Source organism: Micrasema longulum, unplaced genomic scaffold, assembly GCF_059751315.1.
Source record: "Micrasema longulum isolate JH-2025_06_02 unplaced genomic scaffold, ASM5975131v1 h1tg001703l, whole genome shotgun sequence".
Classification (NCBI taxonomy): domain Eukaryota; kingdom Metazoa; phylum Arthropoda; class Insecta; order Trichoptera; family Brachycentridae; genus Micrasema; species Micrasema longulum.
In genome coordinates, this window is record NW_028278881.1 from 56710 (window position 1) to 73198 (window position 16489).

Genomic DNA, 16489 nt, shown 5'->3' on the forward strand with positions numbered 1-16489 from the left:
AATTTGCAATGCTTGGTGCACTTGATGCCTTGAGAACTCAAAGCGGTTTTAAAAACGAAGGATATCCAACAAAATACAAGTATTTTTTAATTCCTTCAGCGTGTTTGTAAATCCATCAATTGTAATTAAAAGTTTGCCTATAAAATGTATTTGAAAATAAATTTAGAATGGTAAATAAATGTGAAATTTTAAAGAATTTCTAAAAAGTCTTCAGAATTATTTTCACTTAAAGCAAATGATGGAAAGATTTGTTGCATGAGAATAAAAAGACTTGTCTTGCTGGATGAGTCAAAGTGAGTTCTGTTTACAATGAGTAGTTAAATCTTGAACATACTATTTTGACCTCCATAATTATCCTATGATCCGTATTACAAGAAGAGGAAAGAAATGTACCACTGATCATCGGTACATGAAACAAACTAAGACCTTGTCCACAAAAATTATACTATTAATTTGTATGTAATTTTGTCAATAATATGTAATTACAACTGTGTAACCAACAAGTATGACATTTTATATGAGAATTACACACATTAGCATTAAATGCACATTTTTAAGAAAGTGAATTGTCAAAAACATGGTCAAAAAACAAACAAACATCATGACGTTTCCTCGTAGGAAAAAAAAAGAAAATTGTCAAACATCTGTAAATCCCTTTCTTATTATAATTCAGGATCAGGGCCACGATTATAAACGCTATCTTCATCGGCACATATTGAGACGGTATAAAATAATATCGATATTTATGTACGAAAATGGGCATATTTGTATGAAAATTCAAAGTATTTTCGTCGGTAGCCTGTAATTGACCTGTTTAGAAATTGTAAACATATATTTTTCATACAGAAAACTTAATATCAACTCTTAATTTTAACTTCCCATTAGAATACGGGCCCAGGTTAGTCAAAATTCGTATGCCCAACTTACGCTTTTCCCGCTGATTTATTATTTTATATATTATATTTGGCAAATATTTTGGAAAAATAAAAAAACTAATTTGTCAATTTTAACTCAATTATCTTTATATTGAAATAATTTACATATATATATAAGTAAAAATAAAATATAACTTCAAATACGGCAAAACAATAAATTATTTTGCAAAAATCATAATTAATTCAGTTTTTTTTACAAATCCATTGTACACATAACTATATTACAGCATCAAAGGTAACATACAAATAGTTTATATTATGTAGGTGGTTTGTATGAGTGGAAATAACTGTTGTACATTCATATCTACACATATTATGTCTATTAATTTGTTCACAAATATTTTCAGAGTGTTGGCATATTGATTGTAATACTAATTTCCTGTTTATGTATGTTGCACTAACTATTTTAGCTTAGTTATTGAAAATAACTAATAGCAAAACATTACTGGAAATGACACAATAAATTATTAAAAATGCAGCTTATCACCACAAATTCAATACAACTATGTATTATATTATGTACGTACATACAAAATATGGAGAAGTACAAGTGTTACATTACATTGCGGGCTTGTTAAGTTTGGCAAAACGAGTATTTGCAAGATGACACAAATCTAATGTTAAAACTTTTATCAGTATAAAGAGAAAACATGTTTATACCACTGGACAAGATAATTGAACCCGCAATATGATACAAATGGTAAACATACTCAATTAGAGCAAGAAAGTCTTTCATTATAAAGCACCGGATTGTCATCCAAACTCGTCATTTATTTCCTTATTTGCACTTAAGTTAAGGGGTCTGGGATTCACACAATTAAAAAAGTTTTCATCGAATTGATTTAACAGGGATGCTACAATATCATCGGGGAAATCATTGCTGTACCCCGGAGCAGGTGAACTCTCACTGTGGATGGAAAGCACAGGATTGTTAGAAGACAAGATGGATTTGCCCATAATGTCCAATAAGTTGCTACTGGTACCTTGTGCTTCATCCTCGGGCTTCCACGGGTGCTCTGGGTTCTCTGTGTCAGCCTCAGAGGGGCGGGATGATTCTCCCCTACTGGTGGATGGTCCAGTTGTTTCTGCCATATTTCTGTTTGAAGATTTTACAAAGCACTTGTTTTTTGCCTTAGATTTATTGGATAAACTTGTTTTTCCTTTGGCACTTTTAGATTGCTTGTTTTCAAAAATTTTCGTTATCATTCTTTCCTTGCTTTTTGAGTGACTTTCAAATTTAAGTCTTTGGCTGAGAGAACTCGAGGAATTAGAATCTGTATCAACCTCTGGGCGTTTTTTACGCCTAGATTTTTTACGTAATTTCCTTTTACTAGAATTGTGCGAAGTGGAACTGGTTTGTGAAGAACAATCCTCATATTCTGATTCATATCGGGATCCGTCACTATCATCTAGTTTCGCAGACTCTAAACGTTTGCGCCAGGAATTTCTTTTTAATTCCTTCAGTATTTTGGAGGCAAGAACCTGCTTAGATTTATTAGAAGCCCTCCTTTCAGATACCTCGTAGTCAGAACTCGCGCTCGAATCTTCGCTGATCTCCGAATCACTATTGGGTTCAAAATCTGAATCGGAACAATCTGTATCGCGATCAGTGCATTCTGTAGAAGCGCTATGCCTAGATAAAGGGCGAGTATGCCTTTCTCTCTTGCCATCGACTCGATCTTCTTCACTCCCATCGTGCTTCCTCTTTAAGCTTACTTTCACAAGACCGGAGGAAGTAGGAGTAGGGGGCTCCTCTACTGTTTCCGTGGATTGACCAGGTTCTTCGATGATGACTGTGTCACTGTCAGAGGCTATCAGGTCTACCACTTCGGGAGTCCTTTGATGGGGAGGCTTGATGTACCCCACCATGACTACTTCGTCAGAAGAATCTTCCGTGTCAGAGTGAGAAAGCGTCTCAATGGCAATAACGGGGTCACTAAGACCACCCAGCCTGCGAGCCGAGGGTCCAGGCTCGGGAGGAGCAGAGAAGGGTACGGGGAAGGCGTGGGAGGGACCAGCAGATGACACTACAACAATATCGCTATCTGTGCTATTTTCTCCATCGGAACTAGACAAAACTTCAGTTACTCTACTGTCTACAGCTTGGTATTGCACAGCGCAATCGTAACCAACCATATCGAAAGGAGAACTTGCGAAGGAATAAAATTCGTGTATAAAGTGGTCGGTATATATATTTAAGTAGGGATGTATTAATTCTCGAAATGCAGTGGTGAGAATCGGAATGACTGTGAGAGTTTCTAGTATTCTGGAAAGTACACGGTTGGAGTCTGATATAAGGTAAGCCAATTCTCTCGTCAGCCATGGGACGAGGCGGTGAATTTGTGCCGGGTTGTGCCTGTAAAAGGAAATAATAAAATTAATCATAAATCTACCATAAATGAAGCTAAAGAATAGAAAGACTGTATATTTTTTATAGGAATAAATTATTTATTATTAGCATTAAATGTAAATGTTTGTCTTTGCTCTTTTTATATTGATGTGGTATGTGTTATTTTTTAATGAAGTTCTTATTTTGTGTAATATTATTATTTTGTATAATACACGCTGATGATACTGCCATTATAGCTGATACTGCTGATCATCTACAGCAACTTGTCGACAAGGTAAATAATGCGGGTAAGGAATTCGGACTCAAAATGAACACTCTAAAAACCAAAGCTATGGTGGCCAGCAAACGGAGAGGCAATAAGATCTGCCTCACTATAGACGGTAGTTGGATATAAACAAGTTACCCATTTTAAATATTTACGATGCTGGCTTAGTGACGAGCGGAATCCAGATTCAGAAATAAAGACCAAAATTGAGATTGCGAGATCAACCTTCTATAAAATGCAGAAACTCTTGGGCAACCGAGATCTGAGACTGAGCACAAGATGGAGAGCAATAAAAGCTATGAAGTGGAGGGTTGGACTCTCAAAGTCTCAACGATTAACAAAATTGAGGCCTTTAAACTTTGGTTGTGCAGAAGAATGCTTCGAATTTCATGGACTGATTGCGTCTCCAATGAAGCGATTTTAAGCATTATGAACAAAGAGAGGGAGTTACTGACCACTGTCAAAAGAAGAAAAACCTCATACTTTGGTCATATATTCCACAATGAGAAGTATGCCCTTCTCTAACTTATTATGGAAGAAAAGATAGAGGGCAGGCGGGGTATGGGACAGAAAACGGCATCATGGCACAGAAAGACAGTGGTTCGATGTGTCAGATGCATAAGCGCTGATAAGACTGGCCCAGGATAGTGGGAGCAGTAGGAGCGGCAAAAGAAGAAGAATGATCTGCCCGATTTGTATGATCCGGAAATAAGAATAGTGACCTGTAAAACTCGGGTGAGCATTCCCTGCGGCGGCCGGTGACGTCGGGCAAGGGGCACGCCCACAGGTTGTTACGGTACACCGACTGGCGGAACATGGAGGGGCGCGGGCGGCGGGAGTGGCGCGGCGGCGGAGGCGGCGGGGGGGGCGGCAAGCTGGTGGGCAGAGCGCCCAGCGGCACGATGGGGTAGCGCAGAAGCAGGCGCTCCAGGGCGAGACCCTCGTGCCGGTGCAGAGTCAACGTGGTCCTGAAAAAACATTTTACCTCTCTTAGATTGCACAAAAACGAGACTTGATAACCAACACATTTGCATGAAAGGAAATTCCGAGAAAAACACGCTCATTTTATTCTTTTGTTTTTATGCTGTCTTGACCAAACTTTCTGAAATATTCTAATTTCGTATAGTACCTTTGACTGTATATTTGTGAATGCTCTTTTGAACTATTAAGTATTACTTTATAATTTTATAAAAAGGCCATAAAGTGATTTTGATTAGTAATCAAGAAATTCATTTATGGTAATTTACTAAGGATATCCAGCGTGTGCCGCAAGCAGCAATTGCATTGTTTATGTCTAGGACCTGCACTTGCGACATTATACATTTCTAGCAAATATGGAAGAATTTTAATGTAACTATCCTACATATTACCAACACAATTATAGCAAATGCGGTTATCATGACATATAATAAATAGACACGCCTTTTAGAGAAAAATATTTTTTAAAGTAGTGACACGAAAACGTACCCATAGTTACTATAATGAATACATTTTTAAAAGATCTTCCAAATAAACAAACGAAATGCGTGGCCTACGCGTGATCAGTATGGGCCAGTTTTTCCATCCAAATTATTAATATCTCTTGCACTCCTTTTTAAAAAGTTTTACATTGAATGTTTTCCTATAAATACAATGTAAAAGAAGCAAGAATATTAAATTACTTATTGATTTAAGTTAGCAGGTGCACGTGCAATGCATAATGTTTTAGATAATTAAATATACCAGACCAAAACACAGATTTGATAAATCCTTATGGGTGAATTAATAATGAAGTGATATTAGTGAGTATGAAGTGTCTGTGTCCATGCGGGGGAAAACTACAGTTAACGGTGTAAAATTAAACAAGATTATTGGACTTGGATTATTATAATTTTCATCAGACTTTACATTTATACATCGTCATTCAACGGTTATTCCAATTCTATCACAGCGATCCATTGCAGTTCGAGCCAACCAATTATGCAAAATCCAGTTATATTTTTTCTGGTTATATTTCATTTTATTAAAAAAACTGGTGGTCATAAATGTCAACCGTATTCTATCAAGGGAAAATAGCCCTTTTTTTAAAAAATAAAGTTTTGAAATAGTATTCAAATGTTTAAGATATAAAATAAAGTCACTTTTATGTGCGGAAAAATAAGTTATAATCCGCTAGTTTCTTATTTTACTAGGAAAAGGGCTGGCCACGCTTTGTAGATATTTTTCAAGTGAAATACAATCGCTGCCAATAATAATTTTCTTTTTCCATAAATACTATTAGAATAAATGATTAATATTGATAATAAAATATATGTATTTTGAAAATAATAATTTAACTAACTTAAAAAGCAGAGTAAATGCAATATCTTAAGCTATAATTTTCCTAGGAATGCGGTGCCATTATCTAACAGCCGTAATATACAGCGATGCGATGGGTGTAATAAGATGATCGTCTTAACGATGTCTAGAGATGTGAACTAAGAGAAAGCGGTGTCGTTATCTGGTGGCCGTAACAGCTTATCTGTCAAAAATATGCACTGTAATATCTGTCATATTTTTCAGTAATAATTGATTATTTGTCTTTTTTTTTTCAATTTTTAACAATTTCAAATTCATGTGACCTTCTCGTGCACGAAAATTGTATAAAAAAAGATCCGACCCGTTTAAAGATTATTAGGACGAGTTCAAGATGGAATACTGTTTTTCAAAAGAAAATATGAGACTTATAATTACTTTAGTAAAACTCAATTTGGAAGGACACAAACGAGGTGGGAAAATACCAGTAGAACTCCAGGTCCAAGCTGCTATTCGGTACTGGGATCGTAATGAGATATGTAATTAATATGTTGATTGTATGTAGGTATTGGTTCTGTCAATTCATTAGACAATTTAAAGCGCCCTTGATGTATTATATTACAAAAATGGCGCTATATAAGTTATCCATAATAATAATAATTTTTAATTTGTATATGTTTGATGCCTATAGATATTAACTTTTGACTACTCTGCTGATAAACATGAATTGATTCACTAAACCCTTTTAAGAGTAATTTCTGGAGCAGATGATGACTGATGATAAAAAATGGGTCACTTACGACAATGTCAAGCGACAAAGATCGTGGTCGAAAACCGACGAAGCGGCCCAGACCGTGGCCAAGCCAGGACTTATGGCCTTGAAAGTGTTGCTGTGTGTTTGGTGGAATTGGCAGGGAATACTCTATGAGCTGCTCCCCTATGGCCAAACACTCAATTCCGCCCTCTACTATAAACAACTTGACACTTAGAAGCTGGCGACCGAACAGAAGCGGCCAGCATTGGTGAATAGGAGAGGGATTGTGTTTCATCAGGACAGGCCGCACACATCTTTGATGATGCGTCAGAAGCTCCGGGAGCTCGGATGGGAAGTTCTTATGCATCCACCCTATAGTCCAGACCTGGCACCGAGTGACTACTACCTGTTCCTGTCTATGGCCAACGCGCCTGGGGGTAAAAATTTGGCCTCAAAAGAGGCCTGTGAAAATTGGTTGTCCGAGTTTTTTGCCAATAGGGGCAAGGACTTCTACTAGAGGGGCATTATGAAGTTGGATTCTCGTTGGCAACAAGTTATCAAACAGAACGGCGCATATTTGACTTAAATCTGATGATTGTAACACTTTTTATAAAGCTTTGAAATAAAGCGAAAAATACGAAATTACTTTTTCCCTAACCTACATTACCTATATGACAGATTTACAAAGTAATTCCAGATCTGGGCCTGTATTACAATAGGAAGGTAAGAGAGTTATCTTCAATTGTTTATAAAGCAAGAGCGAATTTTATGAATGAAAAATTAAATATCACTGTAATCATTTTTTTGAAACATCTTTGACTACAAGTTACCGACATACTGCAAATTTTTAAACAAATATACACATTTTCATGTTTAAAATACAATTTTATTTTATAGGCAGTTGAAGATAACCCTGTTAACTTCCCGTTGAAATCAGGACCCTGGGATTGGAAATATTAAGGAATGGTCACTAAGATGGTATGGTCAAATGATAAGAAGTTGACATAGTCGAACACGCGAGTATGTTTGGCAAAATGAACAAAAGTGGAAAAAGCTAGGATTATAAGACATCCTCTCTGCCTACCCATATGCGAGAAATAACACAGTAATAAAGTAACCTGTAACGGAAGCGAGGTGTCTCGTAGTAATCCACCTCCAAGAAGTCTTCTGCTCGGTGATCTGGTGGCTCCACAAGATATTCTTCATACTGGTGGTTGGATTTCACATTGTGGATAATGGATTTAAACGTTTGTTTACAGAGAGGACATTCTGGTTTGATCTGAAATGAGATTTTTTTTAGTTAGATTGAGGATGTCAATCAAAATTACTGGCAAGGAGTCAATTTTGATAATTTATTGATAACACAATTGAAAGTGATCAGTCTTACGTTTCAGCCAGTCCAGGAACAGAGAAAAATTGCAGTGTAAAACCACTTTTCTATAAATAGTTTGTGTCGTCCTCACTAGGAATCAAACCTAGAACTACACTACGAAGTGGACTCATTTAATAATATCTTCACTTGATTTTGTTTTTTTCACCCAAGAGTAGCTGTCAAGTTGAGAATACTTGTCCAAGATTGTTTATTTGATTGTAACAGCTTTTAAAACATTTTTAGAGAAATAAACAAGTTAGATAAAATGATACAACTCTTACACAGGGAGAAAAAATAGGATAGAAACAGAAATATTGGAAATAAACAAAAAAAGTCATGAACTCATGTCTAAGATGTGTGAATGTTAATTTAAATCAAATATAAAAATACATATTCAATATATCATAATATGTAGCAGCCGGATTGCAGAAATTAGCAGGAAATACAACTAACCTAACCTTCAGGTATTTTATTCTTAATAATAAGGTTCATTCATTGGCTATATTCATCAAATCAAATTTCTTTTCCTAGTAGTTTTTAGTGGATGTCTGTTTTTCACCTGAAACCATGGCACCTAGCTTCTTTTACATAATAAACTTTATGGCTGATCGTTCGGTCGACTGGAATGAATGAAAAAATATACCATTCATTGTGGCATGTATAGCATTCAGCCAAAATGCAATACAGCTAATCGCCGACTTATCCTTTTACAATACGGAGCCTGTTTCCTAATTTCGCTAGTCAATATGTATTCCAGCTAAAATGACAATTCGGCTGCGACACATATTATGTTTCTATTTCACACAGACAAGTATTTTTTAAGATGCCAAGACACAGATAAAGGAATAATTTACATTATAATAACTATAGCCTATAAAAAACTTTATCTACAATAATTTGAGAAATAATAAAGTGTACCGGATCATACCTTACTCCAAGTGAGCAGACAGTGAAAGCAAAATTGATGGAGACAGGAATCTGTGAAGGACTTGTTCTTGCACTGCATCAGGCAGATTGCACAGTCCGGAGGGGGGGAGCTACGGCCCCCAGGGGACGGGGTGGGGGGAGGAACTCCATCCCCCTTCCCCTCTCCTTCCTCCAGTGTTGGCGGAGCTGCCCCTGTCGCCACACTCTCCATACTTAAACTAGGTGTCTGAAAACAAAGCAATAAAACTATATTTAATAAATAACATGGTTAAGTAAAAGAAAACTAAGACTACCATTTTGCGAAATAACAATGTCGTAGAATTCCCTAATTCACCGAGCTGTAGAAATGTGCAGAGTATAAATAAACTTTTAAATTTAAGAGAAAACATAATTTCGACACATCCTACGTACAACTGTGTAACTGCCTCATCCACGGTTATATGACAATAAATGTTTAACTGCATATATCTAAAACAAAATCCGAGGAATAATTAAGTACGTGCCAGCTACAGACTATTACACGGGGGTAATGCGGCGCGGCGCGGGCGACGGAGATCTGCCCGTCGCTCAGTTCTACCTTGGACAACGAGAGAGAGAGAGAGCGCACAGGCTCAGGTCAAAAATTTGAAAAAATTGAAAAACACAGATATACTTATCAAAATAATGAAAATTATCTAATATTAATGTTGTCACAGCGATACATAAACAAATATAAGACCGTATTTAATTAGGATTTTTTGGTAAAAGCTGTGTAAGTGAACATTTTAGGTAAGATATCAAATGAAGTACAGAGTAAAACTATGTAACTAGGCAGATACTCGTGAAACATTTCAATGAATCCCATTGAGTAAGCCTGTATCAGCGACTTACAGTATTGATGACAGGTTACGTAGCAAAGTTTAAGTGTGTATGTGTGATAAAACAAAAACTAGTGATCTCAGAAAGAACATTTATTTTTTATCTTAATAAATAACTCAATTCAAAGCGTTATGCCAAATTTCACAGCATAACTACTTAAGAACAGCGAAATATCACGAGTTATTTTTTTTAAATCTTTAAAATGCTCTCCTGTACAATTTACTTTTTTCAGTTACACAGTTGTACGTAGGATGTGTCGATTTCACCCCATTGCAGGTAAAGTAAACCAACTGACAAAATAATCAAACTTTTGTATTCAAAGTTTTAACTCTAAGTATAAGCTTTTTGTCAATTTTTTTTTACTAAACTGTTTTGATATTTTTAATTAACAAGTTTCTTCTTTTTTTTTAAGATTTCGGGTTATACATATCATATGACCTCACTATACACACTGGTATTCATTATTTTACTCACCTCTTCCATCTCTGTTGACTTTTGTGAAATAAAAGCTGAAACCTTTATTGACGTGGGATCCCTCTCTGTTGTGATTTATTTAAATCCTGATAACTCCCTAAGGGGTGGAATTCAGAAGGAATAAGAGTCTTATGTTATTTGTCTAACAAAAATATGAAAATTGTGCAGAATGCCGCACAATTTTATCATGGAAATGTTTTATTGCTTTTAGGTAACTGTACAGTAATTGATAATTATTTCTAATAATAAATTCAAGAAAACTTATTGTTAAGGTTCACATTCCCTCCAAATACTTTGCATTATAATACTTATAATCGTAAAATAATTCATTTTAAACTGACTGCAGAATTCTGAATATTCATTTTATCTTATCAAATAATATCAACTGAAGATAATGTTAAAAAAATTACATACTGCTAAAACATTTGGTGTGATTATTTATATGCTACACACACAGAGAACACAGTGATCACTCAACATTCTAAAAACAAAACTAGGAATAAGACATAGAGTCTTCATGACACAGAATCCTCGAAGGAGCAATAAATTATAATGTTTAATATTTTATCAAGTATATTTGTAAATAAAATTTTGTACACTGCACAGTCTTCTTTAGAACGGGTAATCTTAGAAAGGAGGGCTCATAAATCATGTTTTAGACTTTTTTCTCATGTAGTATGATAATAAAAAAAGTATAAAAATGTTTTTAAAATAGATATAAATAAAATCATGAGAATTGCAGCTTAGATACGAAGATGATATTTACTTATTATTTTAATTCTAATGATTGGATAGTGGTGAGCTTATTGAATCCACGACCATTATTATTTTCCTTTAAACATTTTAAAGTTTGATTATTATTAATGTGTTATTTGCACATTAAGCGCATCAATGGTAAAAAGAAAAAACGGTTTTGGTATTAACAAGTGAATTTTATAGTAAGATCAGTTTTTGTTGCTGATGTCAGTGACTGATTTATCTTAATCATAATAGAACGATAAGAATAAAGTTGTGCGAATGATCAAATAATTTAAAATTTATATTTGAAGCACTAACTTGGTATTCATTATAATAAAATAAATACAAAACAACTTTGTTTTTAACCACTTATTTATATTTTTTCTACTGACCAGTTTCAAACCACTAATTGGTTAAAAACAAGGTTGTTTTATTTATTTTATTATAATGAATAACCACAAAGTTAGTGCTTCAAATATAAACTTTATATTAACATACATATCTTTTGACCCTAAATTTAGAAAACAAAAATTAAATCTTAAAATTATATAACAACATAAATAAAATAAATAACCACAAAGTTTGTGCTTCAAATATAAACTTTATATTTGAAGCACAAACGGCACGTCTTTTGACCTAAGATTTAGAAAACAAAAATTAAACCTTAAAATTATATATTCAGTAGAAGTTTGAAACAATTTTTTTTTAAATTAAAAAATCTAATTGAATAATAAAATATTTTTATATTAATATAACACGAAAATCATGAAGTTACTGTTTCATATAATAATTATACGAAAGGTTTAATTACCATTCACCATCTTTGAAAAAGTTCAATGGGTTTCTATAGGAATAATACCCTACATTAAATATATCCGATACGTGGGAATAACTATTGAAGAGTTCATGGAGTCTGTTCAATACGGCATTACAAGTATACACTGTCCAAGAATTGTTACTACATAATGATGGCACCTGTTTAGTCATTCTTCCAGGCACCCTGAAATTGATGACAGATAACAGTTTTGAGCAACCCCATATTGAATTTACAATTTTGAATAAATTTTAACAAATTTAATGTTTTTAATAAAAAATCATAATTCAATAGTTCACAACTAATTCCAAGTTTAAAAATTATGTACATTAAAAAAAATTTGGACTCTTTCCAGAGAATTTTGGTGACAATTGTAGTAAGGACTCAATATTATCGAGTTGTAATCTAAGTTGCCGGCCCCGTGGTGAAATGGTCAGCGCGTTTGCCTATCATGCAAGAGGTCTCGGGTTCGATTCTCGACATGGTTGATATGAAATATTTATTTAAAAAGGATATTTTCACGCCAGAATATTTCTTAGTCCCTGGACTGGTACCTGAAGAGTAAGACTGATCATCTTACCTTCACGTAATAAAAATTATCAAGATACACTGCGATTGGTGTACCAATGCAGTGCCCTATGCACCATTAGGTGAGGAAAGGGATTTTTAAATCTAACTAGCTTCTCACTAATGGAGTATACATCAACTTCAAAGTGCCTATGTGGACATTCTAAATCTGATGGTCAAAAATAAATAAATGTAATGCATTTATTTGAAGAGATAAATTATTACGTTTACTTTATTTTGACTGTTAGATTTAGTGTGCAATTACTATGGCACCCACCGTCATATCGTCAGTGTAGCCCAAGAAGTTATTAAGTATCATTTTGGGTTAAACCGAGTTAGAAGTCATTATGGGTTAATTTTTACTATCAGAATATGAAGTCGTCAACACGATTTTTGCCGTGGAGCAGTTGTTATGCGGATGAAAAAAGTCATTGTATGTATTTTATAGAGGCATAGAAACTTTGGAAGCAATTTGCTGAAAAACAAGAATTTTTTACTTAATGACTTCTTGCGCTACACCGACAATATGTAAAAGATTTTTTCCATATTCATATATTTATTTTATAATACATACGAGGGTAAGGTGAAAAGTTCTCGGCCTGACCCAGAGATAGCGTTGCAATCAGCAAAAATTTATTTTGCCTGCTTGAGTACACGTGTCATTAGTTCGTATGACAAGTTTCAATTTGTTCTCTCAAGTAGTATGCTTACACGAAATTTTGCAGTGGATGTCTTGCGTGTTTTTCATTAAAATGGATAAACTTGAATATCGTGCAGTCATAAAATTCTTCGTTTTGGATGGATTAACCCCTAAGGAAATTTATTCGAAGTTGACAAGAGTTTACGGGGACTCCGCTCCTTTCATATCAACCGTTAAAAAGTGGGCAGCTGAATTTAAACGTAGTCCCACGTCCCTCGAAGATGACCCACGTGAAGGACGGCCAAAAACCACCACCACCACATTGGAAACCATCGAAAAGGTGCATGATATCGTGTTGGACGATAGGCGAGTAAAGGTGAGTGAGATAGCTGAGGCTGTAGGGATATCGGAAGAAAGGGTCCGAAATATCTTGCACAAAGAATTAAGGATGCGAAAGCTCTGCGCGAGATGGGTGCCGCATTTACTAAATGCCGATCAAAAGCAAATGCACAAACGACTTTTGCAGCAATGTTTGGACCGATTCAATAAGGATCCAACTGATTTTTTGCGACGATTTGTCACCATGGATGATACATGGATCCACCAATACACGCCAGAAATGAAACAGCAGTCCAAGCAGTGGGTGGAAGCCGGTAGTTTAACACCAAAAAAAGCAAAGTCTATCACATCTGCCGGAATAGCCAGCGTGTTTTGGGATGCCAAGGGGATCCTGTTAACTGATTACATTGAAAAAGGCAGAACAATTACAGGCGAATATTACTCCAACCTTCTTGACCAGCTGGATGCCAAAATTCGCGAGAAGAGGCCTGGCTTGAAGAAGAAAAAAAAAATATTTTACCAGGACAACGCACCTGCACACAAGGGTGCATTGGCAATGGGAAAACTGTGGGATACGATTTGTTCGACCATCCCCCCTCATTCTTCTGATTTGGTACCCTCAGACTTCTATCTGTTCCCAAACTTGAAGAAATTTATTTCTGGGAAGCGCTTCGCATCTAATGAAGAAGTTGAGAGGGCCATAGATCAATATTTTCACAGCCTTCCAGACTCTCACCTCTGAGAAGGAATAATGATGTTGGAAAAATGCTGGACTAAGTGTGTTGAAGTCAAGGGAGATTATGTAGAAAAATAAAATCATTTTTTAACTGAAAATCGCAGTCTTTCATTGTCAGGCTGAGAACTTTTCACCTTATCCTCGTACATACAATGTTGCCTCATATGTCGGTAGTCAGATAGCAGAAGGGACCATCTGTATTTTTTTTAAAGTTATTTTTGTTTTCAAAAGTTTTAATAAATATTTTAGTAAATACAAATAAAGAAAAAACATCATCATTTAGAACGGTAATTTATTATTGAAAAGTAACACCAAAATATTTGCGTTTCTTGATTAAAGTCTTGAAATTGAGTCTTATTCCAGCGATCCTGAACATTTTTGAAAATTACAGATGGTCCCTTGCATAGTAAAATTACTATAAAATTTAGAAAAACAGCACTTTATAAAACGATACAATTTATCTCAAAATGTTGAAATTTTTCATTTCATAAACACTCACTTAAAATCATAATAATATTATGGCATTTACTATTACAAATACAGAAAAAACATTCGGTATATTGTAAAAACGTATTAAAATAATAATGACTAAGCTTATGATATGACAGATGGAAATCAGATTACATATTATTGTAACTATTGGGAACAATGTTTGCTACCATTTAATAATAATACCGTAAACTAAAAGCACTATTTTAAAAGTTGCAAATTTACCAGATTTGTTTGATCATCCCAGAATCAATATGTTGTTTTTCTGCTCGCCAAGAAGTCGATAGTGAGAACTGAGTGAATGCACACTGCACACGAATGGGAATATGAATGACAATTCTGCGAACTTGGGATGGGGCCGTGAACAGGTAATGTATTTAAACACGAAACGATAGTTCACGTTAACACTGGTATAGACTTGCAATTTAGATCATATTTGTAACACATGTTAGAATATACAAAACACCACAAAATGAATTATTACCGACATTTCTTGACGGATTCAGCCATTTTACAATCGCATTGAAATCAGTATACTGAGCTCCTGCATGCGATTCATCTGGAATTTTGTGGCAATTGTCAACTGAAGTACAACAAACGAGGGGCTAGTCAAATAATTATTACAGATGTTATGAAAAATAAAATATTCCAAATTCATAAATTAATTCCCTCAACTATTCGAGATTCAATTTCTGGGACTCATTTAAAATATATGATATCATTTTAACCCAATGCAAAACAAAATTTAAATTGTTTCAATTTTGTCTCCGCAAACTCTGCTTATCACGGGGGGGTAAAATAATATGAAAAAAAAAAATTTTTTTATGGGGTTGTTTCGGTATTGAGATAGAGTGGTGGTGAGAGAAAATTTAAGATGAGATTTGATCATCTCGGAGGCTGTGAAAAATCAAGTTCCGCGTTCGCACGTATGAATAGACGGAAGCTGTCCGTCTCTCCGCTAACTGAGAGAAAGCGGGAACATCCGCCGAACGGAAACTTGATATGAATTTGGAAGATCGCGTCTTCCTGGTGCCTCATCGGGTATGTGGAATAAAAAGTTACTTCGCCATCTGTTCCCCTTTTTATCCCCCATCATGATAATATAATCCTAATTAAAACTAAATGAATTTAAAGCCCAAAAGAAAATAAAGAAAACTTAAATCTAATCTGAAAACGAGTAAATTGGAAGATAATTTAAAAAGCTTGAATGTTTTATGTACCTATGTTTATTAAGCTAGAACATGGAAATAATCTTAGAACTAGTTACAAACATGAGACAAAGAAAAATACTTACAGATCTAGGTCCTTAACCAATGCAGTTCGTAATTGTCACTCTTCACTAATATCTTATCTCTATCACAATATTATCGGTGGTTTCACTTATGTGGAGAGATGACGGGTGGGAGTCCGGATGCTGTGTTCATACGAACACATTCTGGGCGATGTCCTGGGCGGGGATCTGCAATGGATAGAGCCATGGGCGGCTCTCGGAAATCGGTCCCGTGGCGATGGTGACGGCGACAGCCAGCTGGAAGACTGGCCAGCCGTGGGCTGGGCACACGCGCTGGCGGTGCAGGAAACTGGCGTTCCTTTGGAGGACGATGAATGTCCTGGATGTGGAGGGACCTTCGAGGCTGGAAGGCTGCCTCCGACGACCCTCGTGGAGTAGTCGGATTCCACGAGGTTTGCTACGTAGCACTGGCTACCCGTACACTCACTTCACTTCAACTTCCACGACTCTCGACATTGTATCATCTCCGCGATCGACGGTACGATCGCGTCGACCCAACTCACTCTCCCGACTGTCGACCGACTCTTGGTCGACTCTCCTTCCTGGTTCTTTTCCGACTCGTTTGTTCCGACTGTTTGGGGTGGTTTTATAACTCCTAAATTAGGAGGTCTCTCCTTCTCTCTTTCACTTATTGCCTAAAACTCGTTGTCTCTTTTCCATGTTTAT

General features: G+C 35.5%; 1 protein-coding gene across 1 annotated transcript; it reads right to left on the reverse strand.

The window, feature by feature from the left end:
• Nucleotides 1-1128: 1128 nt before the first annotated feature.
• LOC148274276 (uncharacterized) lies at nucleotides 1129-15117 on the reverse strand. Its single transcript, XM_088237352.1, has 5 exons — nucleotides 14758-15117; nucleotides 8879-9103; nucleotides 7697-7857; nucleotides 4273-4518; nucleotides 1129-3291 (listed from the first exon to the last, which is right to left on the reverse strand). The coding sequence occupies exons 2-5, from the start codon at nucleotides 9086-9088 to the stop codon at nucleotides 1689-1691; spliced, it is 2220 nt and encodes a 739-aa protein (XP_088093478.1). The 5' UTR covers nucleotides 9089-9103; nucleotides 14758-15117; the 3' UTR covers nucleotides 1129-1688.
• Between the last annotated feature and the right edge of the window lie 1372 nt (nucleotides 15118-16489).

Excerpts from the sequence above, each read along its gene's own strand:
- LOC148274276 (XM_088237352.1), bottom strand. The coding sequence starts at position 9,088 with ATGGAGAGTGTGGCGACAGGGGCAGCTCCGCCAACACTGGAGGAAGGA. Across the intron at positions 7,858-8,878 it reads GTCTGCTCACTTGGAGTAAG|ATCAAACCAGAATGTCCTCT; the intron begins GTATGATCCGGT and ends ATCTCATTTCAG. Across the intron at positions 4,519-7,696 it reads ACACCTCGCTTCCGTTACAG|GACCACGTTGACTCTGCACC; the intron begins GTTACTTTATTA and ends ATGTTTTTTCAG.